Source organism: Lampris incognitus, chromosome 2, assembly GCF_029633865.1.
Source record: "Lampris incognitus isolate fLamInc1 chromosome 2, fLamInc1.hap2, whole genome shotgun sequence".
NCBI classification, from domain to species: domain Eukaryota; kingdom Metazoa; phylum Chordata; class Actinopteri; order Lampriformes; family Lampridae; genus Lampris; species Lampris incognitus.
The window spans coordinates 146,544,557-146,561,591 of NC_079212.1; the positions used below are offsets into that span (position 1 = coordinate 146,544,557).

General features: G+C 47.6%; 1 protein-coding gene across 1 annotated transcript in view; it reads left to right on the forward strand.

The window, feature by feature from the left end:
• vgll4b (vestigial-like family member 4b) overlaps positions 1-17,035 on the forward strand; it is an 81,179-nt gene that overhangs the window by 35,699 nt on the left and 28,445 nt on the right. Inside the window, exon 3 of the mRNA XM_056273909.1 lies at positions 7,710-7,935. Within this exon, the coding sequence (XP_056129884.1) occupies positions 7,710-7,935 (226 nt within the window). The remainder of the gene's footprint in view (positions 1-7,709; positions 7,936-17,035) is intronic.

Genomic DNA, 17,035 nt, shown 5'->3' on the forward strand with positions numbered 1-17,035 from the left:
CACAGACAGATGGAAGAGAGAGACAGACACACACAGACAGATGGAGAGAGAGACAGACAGATAGACAGATGGAGAGAGAGACAGACAGACAGACAGATGGAGAGAGAGACAGACAGATGGAGAGAGAGACAGACAAAAAACGCACACAGGCGTGTGTGTGTAAACTGTCCTGTGTGCACGTGTATGTGGCAGCACTTTGTTATGAACGCTGCTTTAAATGCCATTCAGCTGTCTGTCTGTCTGTCTGTCTGTCTGTCTGTCTGTCTGTCTGTCTTGAGTTGTTTGGCTTGTCCTGTGTAAAAGTAGTAAATATATTTGTGTAAGTAGACTTGTGAAGTCATGAGTGATGTCAGCAACATGTTATGGATCTTGTAGTCTACGTTTCAGTCTGGAATATGTCCTCTGTTGTTTATGGAGGCTCCGGTCCGCTCTTGTGTTGTTTACATGGTGTTGTGTTGTGTTGTTTACATGGTGTTGTGTTGTGTTGTTTACATGGTGTTGTGTTGTGTTGTTTACATGGCTGTAAGTCATTCAGATGGACCAGCTAGCGTTCCTCACTTTATCTGCTGGGTAGGGCCACTAGCTGCTGACTCACACACACACACACACACACACACACACACACACACACACACACACACACACACACACACCACACTCCTGAAGCTCAGATAAGCTGTTGTGTCTCTTGTCACAGTGGCTTTCTGTCCCTCTCTCCTCCCTTACTGCTCCTCTGTCCTGCCAACACCATGATGTCATGCTGTTACCATGGTGACCTGTGGGCAAGCTGGAACACGAGAGAGAGGGAGGGAGCTGGAGGGAGGGAGAGAGAGAGGGAGAGAGGGAGGGAGAGAGGGGGGGAGAGAGGGTTTGTCTCTGAGCTCACACTAAAACAAACGCTCACATCAGAGTAGAGAGAATCCAGCCATATTTATGGGATTACATTACATTTCTTTACAAGCCCGGTATGTATGTGTGTGTGTGTGTGTGTGTGTGTGTGTGTGTGTGTGTGTGTGTGTGTGTGTGTGTGATGGCCTGGCGGCCTGTCCAGGGTGTCTCCCCGCCTGCCGCCCAATGACTGCTGGGATAGGCTCCAGCATCCCCGCGACCCTGATAGCAGGATAAGTGATTTGGATGGATGGATGGATGGATGGATGGGTGGATGTTATGAACACATGTTCCTCTCCTACTCAGACAACTGGACTTTTCTCTACATCACTGGTGCAGGAAAAATTGAATTCATAATGCTGATATCTCATATAACTCTTCACACAACTCTTCACACAACTCTTCATATAACTCTTCACACAACTCTTCATATAAATTCATGTAACTCTTCACACAACTCTTCACACAACTCTTCATATAAATTCATATAACTCTTCATACAACTTCATACAACTCTTCATACAACTCTTCACACAACTCTTCACGTAAATTCATAAAACTCTTCATACAACTTCATACAACTCTTCATACAACTCTTCACACAACTCTTCACGTAATTCATATAACTCTTCATATAACTTCATACAACTCTTCATACAGCTCTAGATATAACTTCATGCAACTCTTCATATAACTTCATAAGACTTCATACAACTCTTCATACAACTCTTCATACAACTCTTCATACAACTCTTCATATAACTTCATACGACTTCATACAACTCTTCATATATCTTCATACAACTCTTCACACAACTCTTCACGTAAATTCATATAACTCTTCATACAACTTCATACAACTCTTCATACAACTTCATACAACTCTTCATACAACTTCATACAACTCTTCATACAACTTCATACAACACTTCATACAACTTCATACAACTCTTCATATAACTTCATATAACTCTTCATACAACTCTTCATACAACTCTTCACATAAATTCGTATAACTCTTCATAAAAACTTCATACAACTCTTCACATAACTTCATATAACTCTTCATAAAACTCTTCATACAACTCTTCATATAACTTCATACAACTCTTCATATAACTTCATACAACTCTTCATGCAACTCTTCATACAATTCTTCATACAATTCTTCATATAACTTACTACAACTCTTCATATAAATTCATATAATTCTTCATACAACTCTTCATACAACTCTTCAGTCTGCTGCTGCTTTGTCAAATGTGGGTTTTTTGTGAAGCTCTTTGTAACTTTTATTTTGAAATGCGCCACATAAAGTGTATTGTTTGTTGTGTTCTCACTGGTGGTTGGGGTGTGTCTAGTTAGTGTGGATGTCTAGTTACTCGATGGGTAGTTAGTGTGGCTGTCTAGTTAGTTAGTGTGGATGTGTAGTTAGTGAGGATGTGTAGTTAGTGCGGCTGTCTAGTTAGTTAGGATGTGTAGTTAGTGTGGATGTCTAGTTAGTGTGGATGTCTATTTAGTGAGGATGTGTAGTTAGTGTGGCTGTCTAGTTAGTTAGTGTGGATGTGTAGTTAGTGTGGATGTCTAGTTAGTGAGGATGTGTAGTTAGTGTGGCTGTCTAGTTAGTGTGGATGTGTAGTTAGTGTGGATGCGTGGATGTGTGGTTAGTGTGGATGTGTGGTTAGCGTGGATGTGTGGTTAGCGTGGATGTGTAGTTAGTGTGGATGTGTAGTTAGTGTGGATGCGTGGATGTGTGGATTCGTAGTTAGCTCGGATGTGTGGTTAGTGTGGATGTGTAGTTAGTGTGGATGCATAGTTAGTGTGGATGCATAGTTAGCGCGGATGTGTGGTTAGTGTGGATGTGTAGTTAGTGTGGATGTGTAGTTAGCGTGGATGTATGGCTAGCGTGGATGTGTGGTTAGTGTGGATGTGTAGTTAGTGTGGATGTGTAGTTAGTGTGGATGTGTGGTTAGTGTGGATGTGTGGTTAGTGTGGATGTGTGGTTAGTGTGGATGTGTAGTTAGTGTGGATGTGTGGTTAGTGTGGATGTGTAGTTAGTGTGGATGCGTAGTTAGCGTGGATGTGTGGTTAGTGTGGATGTGTAGTTAGTGTGGATGCATAGTTAGTGTGGATGCATAGTTAGCGTGGATGTGTAGTTAGCGTGGATGTGTGGTTAGTGTGGATGTGTAGTTAGTGTGGATGCATAGTTAGTGTGGATGCATAGTTAGCGTGGATGTGTAGTTAGTGTGGATGTGTGGTTAGTGTGGATGTATGGTTAGTGTGGATGTATGGTTAGCGTGGATGTGTGGTTAGTGTGGATGTGTAGTTAGTGTGGATGTGTAGTTAGTGTGGATGTGTGGTTAGTGTGGATGTGTGGTTAGTGTGGATGTGTAGTTAGTGTGGATGTGTAGTTAGTGTGGATGTGTAGTTAGTGTGGATGTGTGGTTAGTGTGGATGTGTGGTTAGTGTGGATGAGGACACATCGTGGCAGACTGGCAGCAGTAATGATGGTACGGTGGCAGACTCAGCAGAGTATACATATTTTGTTTGGGGAAATGTCGGACACACACACACGCACACACACATATACACACATACAAACACACGTACACACACATACACACACACACACACACACACACACACACATACAAGGCTTAGGCAGTGGAAAGTCCCCGTACTGAGACAGAGCCAGTGGTACTTTTCCTCCCTCTCCCTCCCTCTCTCTCTCTCTCTCTCTCTCTCTCTCTCTCTCTCTCTCTCTCTCTCTCTCTCTCTGTCTCTCTCTGTCTCTCTGTCTCTATGTCTCTCTGTCTGTCTGTCTGTCTGTCTGTCTGTCTGTCTCGTTCTCTGTCTGTCTGTCTTGTTCTCTCTCTGTCTGTCTTTATCTCTGGTTCTCTGGTTCTCTCTCTCTGTCTGTCTGTCTCTGTGTATCTGTCTCGTTCTCTGTCTGTCTGTCTCATTCTCTCTGTCTGTCTGTCTGTCTGTCTGTCTGTCTGTCTGTCTGTCTGTCTGTCTGTCTGTCTGTCTGTCTGTCTGTCTGTCTGTTTGTCTGTCTTGTTCTCTCTCTCTCTCTCTCTCTCTCTCTCTCTCTCTCTCTGTCTGTCTGTCTGTTTGTTTGTCTGTCTTGTTCTCTCTCTCTCTCTCTGTCTGTCTGTCTCGTTCTCTGTCTGTCTGTCTGTCTGTCTTGTTCTCTCTCTCTCTCTGTCTGTCTGTCTCGTTCTCTGTCTGTCTGTCTGTCTGTCTGTCTGTCTGTCTGTCTGTCTGTCTGTCTGTCTGTCTGTCTGTTTGTCTGTCTTGTTCTCTCTCTCTCTCTCTGTCTGTCTCGTCCTCTGTCTGTCTGTCTGTCTGTCTGTCTGTCTGTCTGTCTGTCTGTCTGTCTGTCTGTCTGTCTGTCTGTCTGTCTGTCTGTCTGTCTGTCTGACTGTCTGTCTGTCTTTTTGTCTGGTTCTCTCTGTGTGTCTCTCTGTGTGTCTCTGTCTGTCTGTCTTGTTCTCTCTCTCTGTATGTGTGTGTGTCTCTCTCTCTCTTATTCCTACTCACTGACAACTGTTTGCCTTCAGTACAGAGACAGAGAGACAGATAGACAGCTTGACAGAGAGAGAGAGAGAGAGAGAGAGAGCTAGACAGCTTGACAGAGAGACAGCGAGAGCTAGACAAAGACTGACAGAGAGAGAGAGAGAAAGATAGACAGAGAGAGAGAGAGAGAGAGAGAGCTAGACAGAGAGCTAGACAGCTTGACAGAGACAGCGAGAGCTAGACAAAGACTGACACAGAGAGAGACAGAGACAGAGAGAAAGATAGACAGAGACAGAGAGAAAGATAGACAGAGAGAGAGAGCTAGACAGAGAGCTAGACAGCTTGACAGAGACAGCGAGAGCTAGACAGAGAGCTAGACAAAGACTGACACAGAGAGAGAGAGAGACAGAGAGAAAGATAGACAGAGAGAGGGAGAGAGAGAGAGAGACACTCAGCAATGCCTCCACAGCACGTCCTGAAGCAGAGACTGATTCCTGTCCTGACAAACAGGTCTCCATTTAGCTCAACACAGCGAGCTAGTTAGACGTGGACACGTCATTATCACACTGAATGACTGTAATGGCTGCTAATGACAGTCCTCCACGTCCAGGATAGAAGACCCTTTGATGGAAGGGGGGAGCCGCCACAACAAACCCAACGACACGTCACTTCCTTTGAACACAAAGGACACGTTGTGTCAGAGACATGAACGCTGCTCATGTTTCTGTGTGTCCCCTGACACACGTGGTCATGTTTCTATGTGTCCCCTGACATACGTGGTCATGTTTCTATGTGTCCTCTGACACACGTGGTCATGTTTCTATGTGTCCCCTGACACTTGGTCATGTTTCTGTGTGTCCCCTGACACACGTGGCCATGTTTCTGTGTGTCCTCTGACACACGTGGTCATGTTTCTATGTGTCCCCTGACACTTGGTCATGTTTCTGTGTGTCCCCTGACACTTGGTCATGTTTCTGTGTGTCCCCTGACACACCTGGTCATGTTTCTGTTTGTCCCCTGACACACGTGGTCATGTTTCTGTTTGTCCCCTGACACACGTGGTCATGTTTCGATGTGTCCCCTGACACACGTGGTCATGTTTCCGTGTGTCCCCTGACACACGTAGTCACGTTTCTGTGTGTCCCCTGACACACGTGGTCATGTTTCTATGTGTCCTCTGACACACGTGGTCATGTTTCTCTGTGTCCCCTGACACACGTGGTCATGTTTCTGTGTGTCCTCTGACACACGTGGTCATGTTTCTATGTGTCCCCTGACACGTGGTCATGTTTCTATGTGTCCCCTGACACACGTGGTCATGTTTCTGTGTGTCCTCTGACACACGTGGTCATGTTTCTATGTGTCCCCTGACACACGTGGTCATGTTTCTATGTGTCCCCTGACACACGTGGTCATGTTTCTCTGTGTCCCCTGACACACGTGGTCATGTTTCTATGTGTCCTCTGACACACGTGGTCATGTTTCTATGTGTCCCCTGACACGTGGTCATGTTTCTATGTGTCCTCTGACACACGTGGTCATGTTTCTGTGTGTCCTCTGACACACGTGGTCATGTTTCTCTGTGTCCCCTGACACACGTGGTCATGTTTCTGTGTGTCCTCTGACACACGTGGTCATGTTTCTGTGTGTCCCCTGATACGTGGTCATGTTTCTGTGTGTCCTCTGACACACGTGGTCATGTTTCTATGTGTCCCCTGACACTTGGTCATGTTTCTGTGTGTCCCCTGACACTTGGTCATGTTTCTGTGTGTCCCCTGACACACCTGGTCATGTTTCTGTTTGTCCCCTGACACACGTGGTCATGTTTCTGTTTGTCCCCTGACACACGTGGTCATGTTTCGATGTGTCCCCTGACACACGTGGTCATGTTTCCGTGTGTCCCCTGACACACGTAGTCACGTTTCTGTGTGTCCCCTGACACACGTGGTCATGTTTCTATGTGTCCTCTGACACACGTGGTCATGTTTCTCTGTGTCCCCTGACACACGTGGTCATGTTTCTGTGTGTCCTCTGACACACGTGGTCATGTTTCTATGTGTCCCCTGACACGTGGTCATGTTTCTATGTGTCCCCTGACACACGTGGTCATGTTTCTGTGTGTCCTCTGACACACGTGGTCATGTTTCTATGTGTCCCCTGACACACGTGGTCATGTTTCTATGTGTCCCCTGACACACGTGGTCATGTTTCTCTGTGTCCCCTGACACACGTGGTCATGTTTCCATGTGTCCCCTGACACACGTGGTCATGTTTCTATGTGTCCTCTGACACACGTGGTCATGTTTCTATGTGTCCCCTGACACGTGGTCATGTTTCTATGTGTCCTCTGACACACGTGGTCATGTTTCTGTGTGTCCTCTGACACACGTGGTCATGTTTCTCTGTGTCCCCTGACACACGTGGTCATGTTTCTGTGTGTCCTCTGACACACGTGGTCATGTTTCTGTGTGTCCCCTGATACGTGGTCATGTTTCTGTGTGTCCTCTGACACACGTGGTCATGTTTCTGTGTGTCCTCTGACACACGTGGTCATGTTTCTGTGTGTCCTCTGACACACGTGGTCATGTTTCTATGTGTCCCCTGATACGTGGTCATGTTTCTATGTGTCCTCTGACACACGTGGTCATGTTTCTGTGTGTCCTCTGACACAGGTGGTCATGTTTCTATGTGTCCCCTGATACGTGGTCATGTTTCTATGTGTCCTCTGACACAGGTGGTCATGTTTCTATGTGTCCCCTGATACGTGGCCATGTTTCTGTGTGTCCCCTGGCACACGTGGTCATGTTTCTGTGTGTCCCCTGGCACACGTGGTCATGTTTCTATGTGTCCCCTGACACAGGTGGTCATGTTTCTATGTGTCCCCTGACACAGGTGGTCATGTTTCTATGTGTCCCCTGACACAGGTGGTCATGTTTCTATGTGTCCCCTGACACAGGTGGTCATGTTTCTATGTGTCCCCTGACACAGGTGGTCATGTTTCTATGTGTCCCCTGACACAGGTGGTCATGTTTCTATGTGTCCCCTGACACAGGTGGTCATGTTTCTGTGTGTCCCCTGACACAGGTGGTCATGTTTCTGTGTGTCCCCTGACACACATGGTGACGTCCCAGTGAAGATGACCACTGGTCTCTACTCTGTTAGATACTAGCGGATCCTGGTAGATCTGTTTTTAGTCTCTCACTTGCCTTAATAATGTCCTGCTTATCCACACAGTCAGTGTTGTCTCAGTCCTAACCTCTGTCTATCTGTCTCTCTCCCTCCTTTCTCTTTTCCTCCCCCAGGTGAGGCGGCTCTGAGAGCAGACCCCAGACTTCAGTCCCTGTCCCTCTCCTCTTCGTCCTCTTCATCGTCATCATCCTCTTCCTCTTCTTCCTCCATCTCCAGTCACAGGACTGGCCCCCCGCCCATCAGTCCCAGTAAGAGGAAGCTGAGCGGGGACCAGGGAGACAGTGACATGGACGACAACGAACACGTGGCCAAGATGAGCCGGCTGTTTGCCACACAGTTGTGAGTACACACACACACACACACACACACACACACACACACACACATACACACACACACATACTAGATAATATAGACTCACACAAACACACCTATACACTAACATACACTGATGAGCCAAAACATTATGACCACTTGTCTAATATGCTGTTGGTCACCCTGGGGCCACCAATACAGAGCCCACCCGTCAAGTCATGGACTCTACAAGCCTCCTGAAGGTGTCCTCTGGTATCTGGCACCAAAACATTAGCAGCAGTTCCTTTAGGTCCTGTTAATGGCGAGGTGGAGCCGCCGTGGATCGGACTTGTCAGTCCAGCACATCCCACAGATGCTCCATCAGATTGAGATCTGGAGAATTTGGAGGCCAGGGCAACACCTTGAGCATGTCACCATGTTCCTAAAACCATTCCTGAACAATGTGCACAGGGTGGCAGGGCGCATTGTCCTCCTGAAAGAGGCCACTGCCATCAGGGAATGCCGTTGCCGTGAGGGGTGTACCTGGTCTGTAACGATGTTTAGGTAGGGGGTACGTGTCAAATTGACGTCCACATGAATGGCCGGCCCCAGGGTTTCCCAGCAGAACACTGCCCAGAGTACCACACTCCCTCCACCGGCTAGTCGTCTTCCCACAGTGCACCCTGGTGCCGTCACCTCCCCAGCTAAACTGTGCACACGTACGCGGCCATCCGTGTGATCTAAAAGAAAACGGGGCTCATCAGAACAGTGACCTTCTTCCACTGGTCCAAGGTCCAGTTCCGACGCTCGCGTGCCCACTGTAGGGACTTTTGACAGTGGACAGGGGTCATCATGGCCACTCTGACCGGTCTGTGGCTACGTAGCCCCATATGTTGACACATTGCTCCTGCAAGCATCATTAAAATGTTCTGTTGCCACAGTAGACCTTGTGTCGGGTCGGACCAGGCGGGATACCCTTCAGGCCTCTGTCTGTAGGTACTCAGCACTGCTGACCAGGAGCACCCCACAAGCCTTGTTGTTTCAGAGATGCTCTGAGCCAGTCATCTGGCCATAATGATTTGGCCCTCGTCAAAGTCGCTCCGGTCTTTACTCCTGCCCACTTCTCCTGCATCCAACACGGTGACTAGGAGAACTGGTTGTTCACTCACCATCTAGCCTACCCAGACCTTGATGATCACCGTTGTTCGGTTTGTCTGCGAGTGGTCATAATGTTTTGGCTCATCCGTGCATATGTGCAAGTCTATCCAGACTGACGTGCAGGTACACACAGAGGAACATGCATGGCGGTAACACGGCTCAGGAGGTAGAGCGGGTCGTCTAGTAATCGAAAGATCGCTGGTTGGATCCTCGGCTCCTGCAGAGAGCGTGTCGAAGTGTCCTTCAGCAAGACGCTGAAGTCCTAACTGTCCCTGATGAGCCGGTTGGCGCCTTGCATGGCCTCCGCCATCAGTGTGAACGGGTGAATGTGAGGCACACACTGTAAAGAGCTTTGAGTGGTCGGTAGACTAGAAAAGTGCTATATATAAATGCAGTCCATTTGCCGTAAACACACACACACACACACACACACACACACACACACACCATTCAAACAAACACAACTGCACAGCAACATTTACTGAAATCCTCCACAAGAATGTTTTCATAACAATGCAATATGGTTGACAGAAAGCAGCAGAAAATCCCTGTGGTGTGTGTGTGTGTGTGTGTGTGTGTGTGTGTGTGTGTGTGTGTGTGTGTGTGTGTGCGCAGATGTGCAGTGTGCAGTGTTGGGGCAGGATATGGACCCGGGTCCGGGTAGAGCTCGTGGCTTTAAACAGTGTGTGTGACATGTCTGTGCAGCTGTGTAATACGAGGGGGTGTCCCAGTATGGACGGCGGTATGCCGGGCCATGTTTAGCCGGCTGACCTGCACTCTGCTTATAGCTGCCTCCTGATAACTCCTTCTGCTGCCTGGGAACTGGAATACAGCAGCCGCCGAAGGCTGCAGTGTTGGCAGGCCTGTTCACACACACACACACACACACACACAGACCCCCACCCCACCCCACCCCACCCCAACGGTCCAACATTCTGACTTCCACAGATTCCAAAGATTCTGGAGTTCTGATTGGCGGCTGCCTGGGCCAGAAGCAGTGGAGTCATTCTCTCTCTCTGTCTGTCTGTCTGTCTGTCTGTCTGACTGTCTGTCTGTCTGACTGAGCCGTTCATTGGACTCCATGCCAGGCTATGTACTGCACACGTAGTCAGCGGGATGTTTAGTGCAGCCGTGCAGAGCGGTACTCACGCTGGTCTCTGTGTCGTGTTGGGTTGGGTTGTGTTGTGTGTGTTTCATCTCCCAGTCTTGTCGCCGGTAGCGCAGAATGTGTGGTAGCTGCTGGTTTTTATTCCCGTCACCTGTTCTCTCCCGGTACGATCTCCAGTTCGCCCGGCGTGCTGGGGAGGTGATGTCATGGAACACTATAGATAGCACACTGGGGACGCAGGAGCACAAGTAGTGGCAGTGGAAAAGTGTGCACTCACTCGTACACAACTAAGTCTGTGTGTGTCGTACGTGCATAGTCTGCACATCGATCAGGCAGCCCAGTACAGCATCCATCTGTTATTAAAACACAAAACACCAGGACCGGGAGTGTTGAACGTGTCCTTTAGACAACACACCCCCCTAGTGTCTCAGTCAGGCTGAGTCCATGACTGTCCATCATCTATGAGCTCTCTCTGTGGTGCTGGCCGGCTAGTTTATGGATGGTTACTACTACCTATGGTAACTATAGGCTGATCTACTTCCTGCAGGGTGAACCAGGAAGTAGATCAGCCATGTCATCCACCACTGATCATACTGACCATACTGGACATCTCACATCATAACGTTTAACCTTCACTCCCAGGGAGCAAAATTGCTGTGGCCCGGACCCGTGTACATGTGGGCCACTTCAGGCTCACATCCATGTTGTCAGGGCCAGAAGAAGACCACCAGTGCCGCATCACTGCCCGAAGTGGCCCACATCCGGATGCTGTCTGGGCTTCCACATACGTGGTGTGGATAACTGGGTTAAATTGGACTTGTTGAAACAAGTCTGACCCTCGTGTTCAGTTGTCCCATAAGACACCGATGTGAAGCTTGAGTCCAGTGGTGGTCCATGTCCACAATCTAGTGAATGAAGCTGGTGAGGAAGATGATGATATAACTGATATGTAGGGTGGAAAACACTGAAAACAAGACCCACGTTGTAAGAAACCCCAGAATGATCCTTTAAAGCAGCCGGGGAGAGCCACTCTCCGGCAGTGTGATGACGAATCAGTCGGGTTTTCTTCTCCTCCCGTCTCGTGTAACAAAGGGTTAGCTTCTTCAGACCCGTCCTCGGTGTTGGTGGGATAAACTCTCTACACGCTGTATTCTTGGAAGCCGGCGTCGTCCCACTCACGCTGGCGTGGTGCGGTCGGTGCTGTTCAGCCTCGGCGTGTGACATCTGAATCATATGTGGTGTGGTTTATTTGCCGCATGTATTGAAATGTAAATGCACCCACCCACCCACACATCACCGGTCGCTCTGTTTCTGGGACTGCGTTGCGTGCCCACATCGGCACAATGGCTCTTATTGTCATATCGGTTTTCGCTCCATCCAAGTTGCAGCCATTTTGCAGCGGTCACTTTGTTTAGCAGGCTTTCAGCTCGCCACGGTGGTTGATGCAAAATGGTGAAACTGGAAAAAAAAGCCTGTGAAGGAGTTTGTGATGTATAAAGCTTGTCAGATATCTCATTTCACTGCGGCTGTATCCCGGAAGTAAACTGGGATTAGCCATCATTTTGTAAATGGTTATCTGAATTGGGGCCTTGTTTGAGGTGCGTCCCATTCGAGTCAGTTGCTGCTCGACTTGCTGTGACTTGTTGCTGCTCTTTTTCTCCGCCATAAGCCCTCCGTGAAAGCTGGATCTTTTATTTTCTATCTTGGGAACCGATTTGTCTCAGGGCCGTTTTAATCACCTTGTATTTTAAGTTGCTTAATTTGAGGTTCTGTGCAGCCGACCCCAGGTAATGGGTAGGTAACTGGTAGGTAACTGGAAGGTAACGGGTAGGTAACTAGTAGGTAACTGGTAGGTAAATGGAAGGTAACGGGTAGGTATTTGGTAGGTTACTAGGTAACTGGTAGGTAACGGGTAGGTAAATGGAAGGTAACGGGTAGGTAATTGGTAGGTTACTAGGTAACTGGTAGGTAACTGGAAGGTAATGGGTAGGTAACTGGTAGGTAACTGGAAGGTAACGGGTAGGTAACTAGTAGGTAACTGATAGGTAACTGGAAGGTAACGGGTAGGTAATTGGTAGGTTACTAGGTAACTGGAAGGTAACGGATAGTTAACTGGTAGGTAACTGGAAGGTAACGGGTAGGTAATTGGTAGGTTACTAGGTAACTGGAAGGTAACGGATAGTTAACTGGTAGGTAACTGGAAGGTAACGGGTAGGTAATTGGTAGGTTACTAGGTAACTGGTAGGTAACGGGTAGTTAACTGGTCGGTAACTGGAAGTAACGGGTAGATAAGTGGTAGGTAACGGGTAGGTAACTGGAAGGTAATGGGTAGGTAACAGGTAGGTAACTGGAAGGTAACTGGTAGGTAACTGGTAGGTAAATGGAAGTAACGGGTAGGTAACTGGTAGGTAACTGGAAGGTAACTGGTAGGTAACTGGTAGGTAACGGGTAGGTAACTGGCAGGTAACTGGTAGGTAAATTGAAGGTAACTGGTAGGTAACGGGCAGGTAACTGGTAGGTAACTGGTAGGTAACGGGTAGGTAACTGGCAGGTAACTGGTAGGTAAATTGAAGGTAACGGGTAGGTAACTGGTAGGTAACGGGCAGGTAACTGGTAGGTAACTGGAAGGTAATGGGTAGGTAACTGGTAGGTAACGGGTAGGTAACTGGTAGGTAACGGGTAGGTAACTGGCAGGTAACTGGTAGGTAAATTGAAGGTAACGGGTAGGTAACTGGTAGGTAACTGGAAGGTAATGGGTAGGTAACAGGTAGGTAACTGGAAGGTAACTGGTAGGTAACTGGTAGGTAAATGGAAGGTAATGGGTAGGTAACAGGTAGGTAACTGGAAGGTAACTGGAAGGTAACTGGTAGGTAACTGGTAGGTAAATGGAAGTAACGGGTAGGTAACTGGTAGGTAACTGGAAGGTAACGGGTAGGTAACTGGCAGGTAACTGGTAGGTAAATTGAAGGTAACTGGTAGGTAACGGGTAGGTAACTGGCAGGTAACTGGTAGGTAAATTGAAGGTAACGGGTAGGTAACTGGTAGGTAACTGGTAGGTAACTGGAAGGTAATGGGTAGGTAACTGGTAGGTAACTGGAAGGTAACTGGAAGGTAACTGGTAGGTAACTGGTAGGTAAATGGAAGTAACGGGTAGGTAACTGGTAGGTAACTGGAAGGTAACGGGTAGGTAACTGGCAGGTAACTGGTAGGTAAATTGAAGGTAACTGGTAGGTAACGGGTAGGTAGCTGGCAGGTAACTGGTAGGTAAATTGAAGGTAACGGGTAGGTAACTGGTAGGTAACGGGCAGGTAACTGGTAGGTAACTGGAAGGTAATGGGTAGGTAACTGGTAGGTAACGGGTAGGTAACTGGTAGGTAACGGGTAGGTAACTGGCAGGTAACTGGTAGGTAAATTGAAGGTAACGGGTAGGTAACTGGTAGGTAACTGGAAGGTAATGGGTAGGTAACTGGAAGGTAATGGGTAGGTAAATGGAAGTAACTGGTAGGTAACAGGTAGGTAACTGGAAGGTAACTGGTAGGTAACGGGTAGGTAACTGGAAGGTAACTGGTAGGTAACGGGTAGGTAACTGGTAGGTAACGGGTAGGTAACTGGAAGGTAACTGGTAGGTAACGGGTAGGTAACTGGTAACATGTTGACCAGGCAGGTAACGTGTTGAAACCGGTACTCAGAGTCAAGTCCTCTTAATGTTTCTGGCTTCATGTGAATGAACAGTGCTTTGGGTAAAGTGGAGAATGAGGGGTTGTCACCATACAAAACCATTTGCCTAAAAATAGAGGAAGAAAATAGCAAAGGATATGACACAGTCAGCTCCTCCTGATTTGAAGGTTTTAGCTTTCTGCTTCATTTAGCTCGTCTGTCCTCTCAAAGAGCTGTGATTAGGCTTAATTTGAAAATAATGGCTTTTCTCCTCCAACACAAAATTATGTCATCCCCATGATATTCCTCCACCCTACACACTGCGCACGCACGCACACACACACACGCACACACACACATATACATACACACACACGCACACAAATACACATGCACAAATACACACATGTGACGCCCACTAAATGTATGGTCACAATTTTGTGATATACTGAATTAATTTACTTTTTATTTTCTTGAATATTGTGTTTGATTTTGAGTCTATCAGTACTGTGAAATATTTACACCACATATTTTTTATTTTCAAATATGTATTAAATATTTATTTATTAAATATTTTTATTAATATAATCAATGTTAAGAATATTTTTCGAATATTTTAAATATTTACATTATTTATTAAAAAAAAAAATTTCCTGCCCTGTGACGTCCTGGCGGCCTGTCCAGGGTGTCCCCCGCCTGCCGCCCAGGGACTGCTGGGATAGGCTGGATCCAGCATCCCCGCCACCCTGAGAGCAGGATAAGCGGTTCGGATAATAGACGGATGGATGGAATACTTTGAAATGCCGCTGGTCTAGTTTTCACCTCAGGGGGCGCTGTCTGAGGGGAGTTTCACGCTAGGCCGCGTAGAAAGCTGCCGTCTTGCTTCAGACGCTGACGAAGCGCAGCTGAAGAAGCGAGGCAGCAGCGCCGCCCCTCCGCGCCGTGTCTCCTTCCCCCTGCGCTAACAGGTCGGTTGTGTAGCGGTTTAGCAATACGTGTCCAGCATGGCGGCCCAGGATCTGGAGTAAACGGAAGGAAGTGGGCTTTAAATATGGCGAAGGAACAAACGTTACGTCGCGCCACTCAGGTGAACAGGGCTAGCTAGCTAGCACTGTTAGCAAGTTGTGATGGACGGCAGGGAGACAAGATGGCCGCCCGCCCTGTTCGCTGTTGTATTTCGTTCGGTTCGGACTCGGTCATGTGAACGTGTGTTACACGGTAATGGCTCCCGGTCATATCTGAAGGGCCGCACGGGGAACGGCCATGGTTTCTGTAAAATATATGCACGTGAGACAACTGTCAACTAAATATTAACGCTTACATTTATTTTAGCTTAGCAGCAACACGACCAACCTAACCTAACCTAACCTAACCTAACCTAACCGTGGTGCAACCTAACTTGCTGCCCCGTATCCTAACCGTGTTGCGGTCGGGCCATGTCACACAAGGCGTCCTACTGGTCAGAACACACGTCCGTCAGTATGACGTACCACTGCGCAGTGATACCGCGGCAGTCAGCGGGAGGGTGGTGTTGGTGTGACGTCAGTGTGTAAATGTTGGCTAGCTCTTAGCGATCTGTTCACTGTGGCGTTAATTTGGGATTTCTGATCGTAGCTCAGCATGCTGGTTAGCTAGTACGTCAAGCGCTAGTGATTATTCTGTTCTAATTGTTTAATTTAATTGTTTGAATGAGAGGTGCTGACGAGCAGAACTGAAGAACACAGCAAACACTCTCCCTCGTCATTTCTGTTTTCCCCTGTTCCTAACAGGCTGTCCACAGTCGGCTCTGTGCAGACCTGTAGTCCACCGACTTCCGGTTTCTGCTGCAGCGGTCATACTAGTTTCCTGTTTGTTGGCGTGTGCTGTTGACAATGTTGTATTTTTCGCGATGCCTGCAAGATTTACCATGGACGGCCCTGTGATGGCCTGGCAGCCTGTCTTCACGCCTGCCGCCCAATGCCTGCTGGGATAGGCTGCAGCATCCCTGCGATCCTGAGAGCAGGATAAGCGGTTTGGATGATGGATGGATGGAAATGTCAACAACATGCACAGAATTGTCGACAAACTTTCACCTGCAACAGGTGAAAAGTTTCAAGTTGTACATACCAAGTTCACCCGTTTGCTGGTAGGTGCTGGTGGAGGTGTGCTGGTAGGTGCAGGTGGAAGTGTGTGGACAGTTGTGTGCATGTGGTTGACATGTATCCATGGTAAATCTTGCAGGTATCACGAACAATGTGCCATTGTCAACAGCACACGCCCACAAACAGGAAACTGGTATGACCGCTGCAGTAGAAACCGGAAGTCAGTGGACTACAGTTATGCACAGAGTCGATTATTACCTCTTCATGGGATCCCAACCCCTGGGACCTGCAGCACACGCACACACACAAATACACTCACATTCACACACAAACACATCAGCAGCACACACACAGTCTGCACGGGACAGCAGGGCAGAGGACAGCTCGGTGATGGTGTTAAACTGGTTGGTGTGTTTGCAGGCTGGTTTGATGGGAGTAGCACGTTTTTGTGTTGTTATTGTTGACATTGGCTGTTTTATCTGTATGGCTTTATTCTCGTGAACTCCCCTCTTCTTCTTCTCTTCAGGACTTTTGAGTACAGTTGTTTCTTCTTCTTCTCTTCAGGACTTTTGAGTACAGTTGTTTCTTCTTCTTCTCTTCAGGACTTTTGAGTACAGTTGTTTCTTCTTCTTCTCTTCAGGACTTTTGAGTACGGCTGTTTCTTCTTCTCTTCAGGACTTTTGAGTACGGCTGTTTCTTCTTCTCTTCAGGACTTTTGAGTACAGCTGTTTCTTCTTCTCTTCAGGACTTTTGAGTACGGCTGGTTCTTCTTCTCTTCAGGACTTTTGAGTACGGCTGTTTCTTCTTCTCTTCAGGACTTTTGAGTACGGCTTTTTCTTCTTCTCTTCAGGACGTTTGAGTACGGCTGGTTCTTCTTCTCTTCAGGACTTTTGAGTACAGCTGTTTCTACTTCTCTTCAGGACTTTTGAGTACGGCTGTTTCTTCTCTACAGGACTTTTGAGTACGGCTGTTTCTTCTTCTCTTCAGGACTTTTGAGTACGGCTGTTTCTTCTCTTCAGGACTTTTGAGTACGGCTGTTTCTTCTTCTCTTCAGGACTTTTGAGTACAGCTGGTTCTTCTTCTTCTCTTCAGGACTTTTGAGTACAGCTGGTTCTTCTTCTTCTCTTCAGGACTTTTGAGT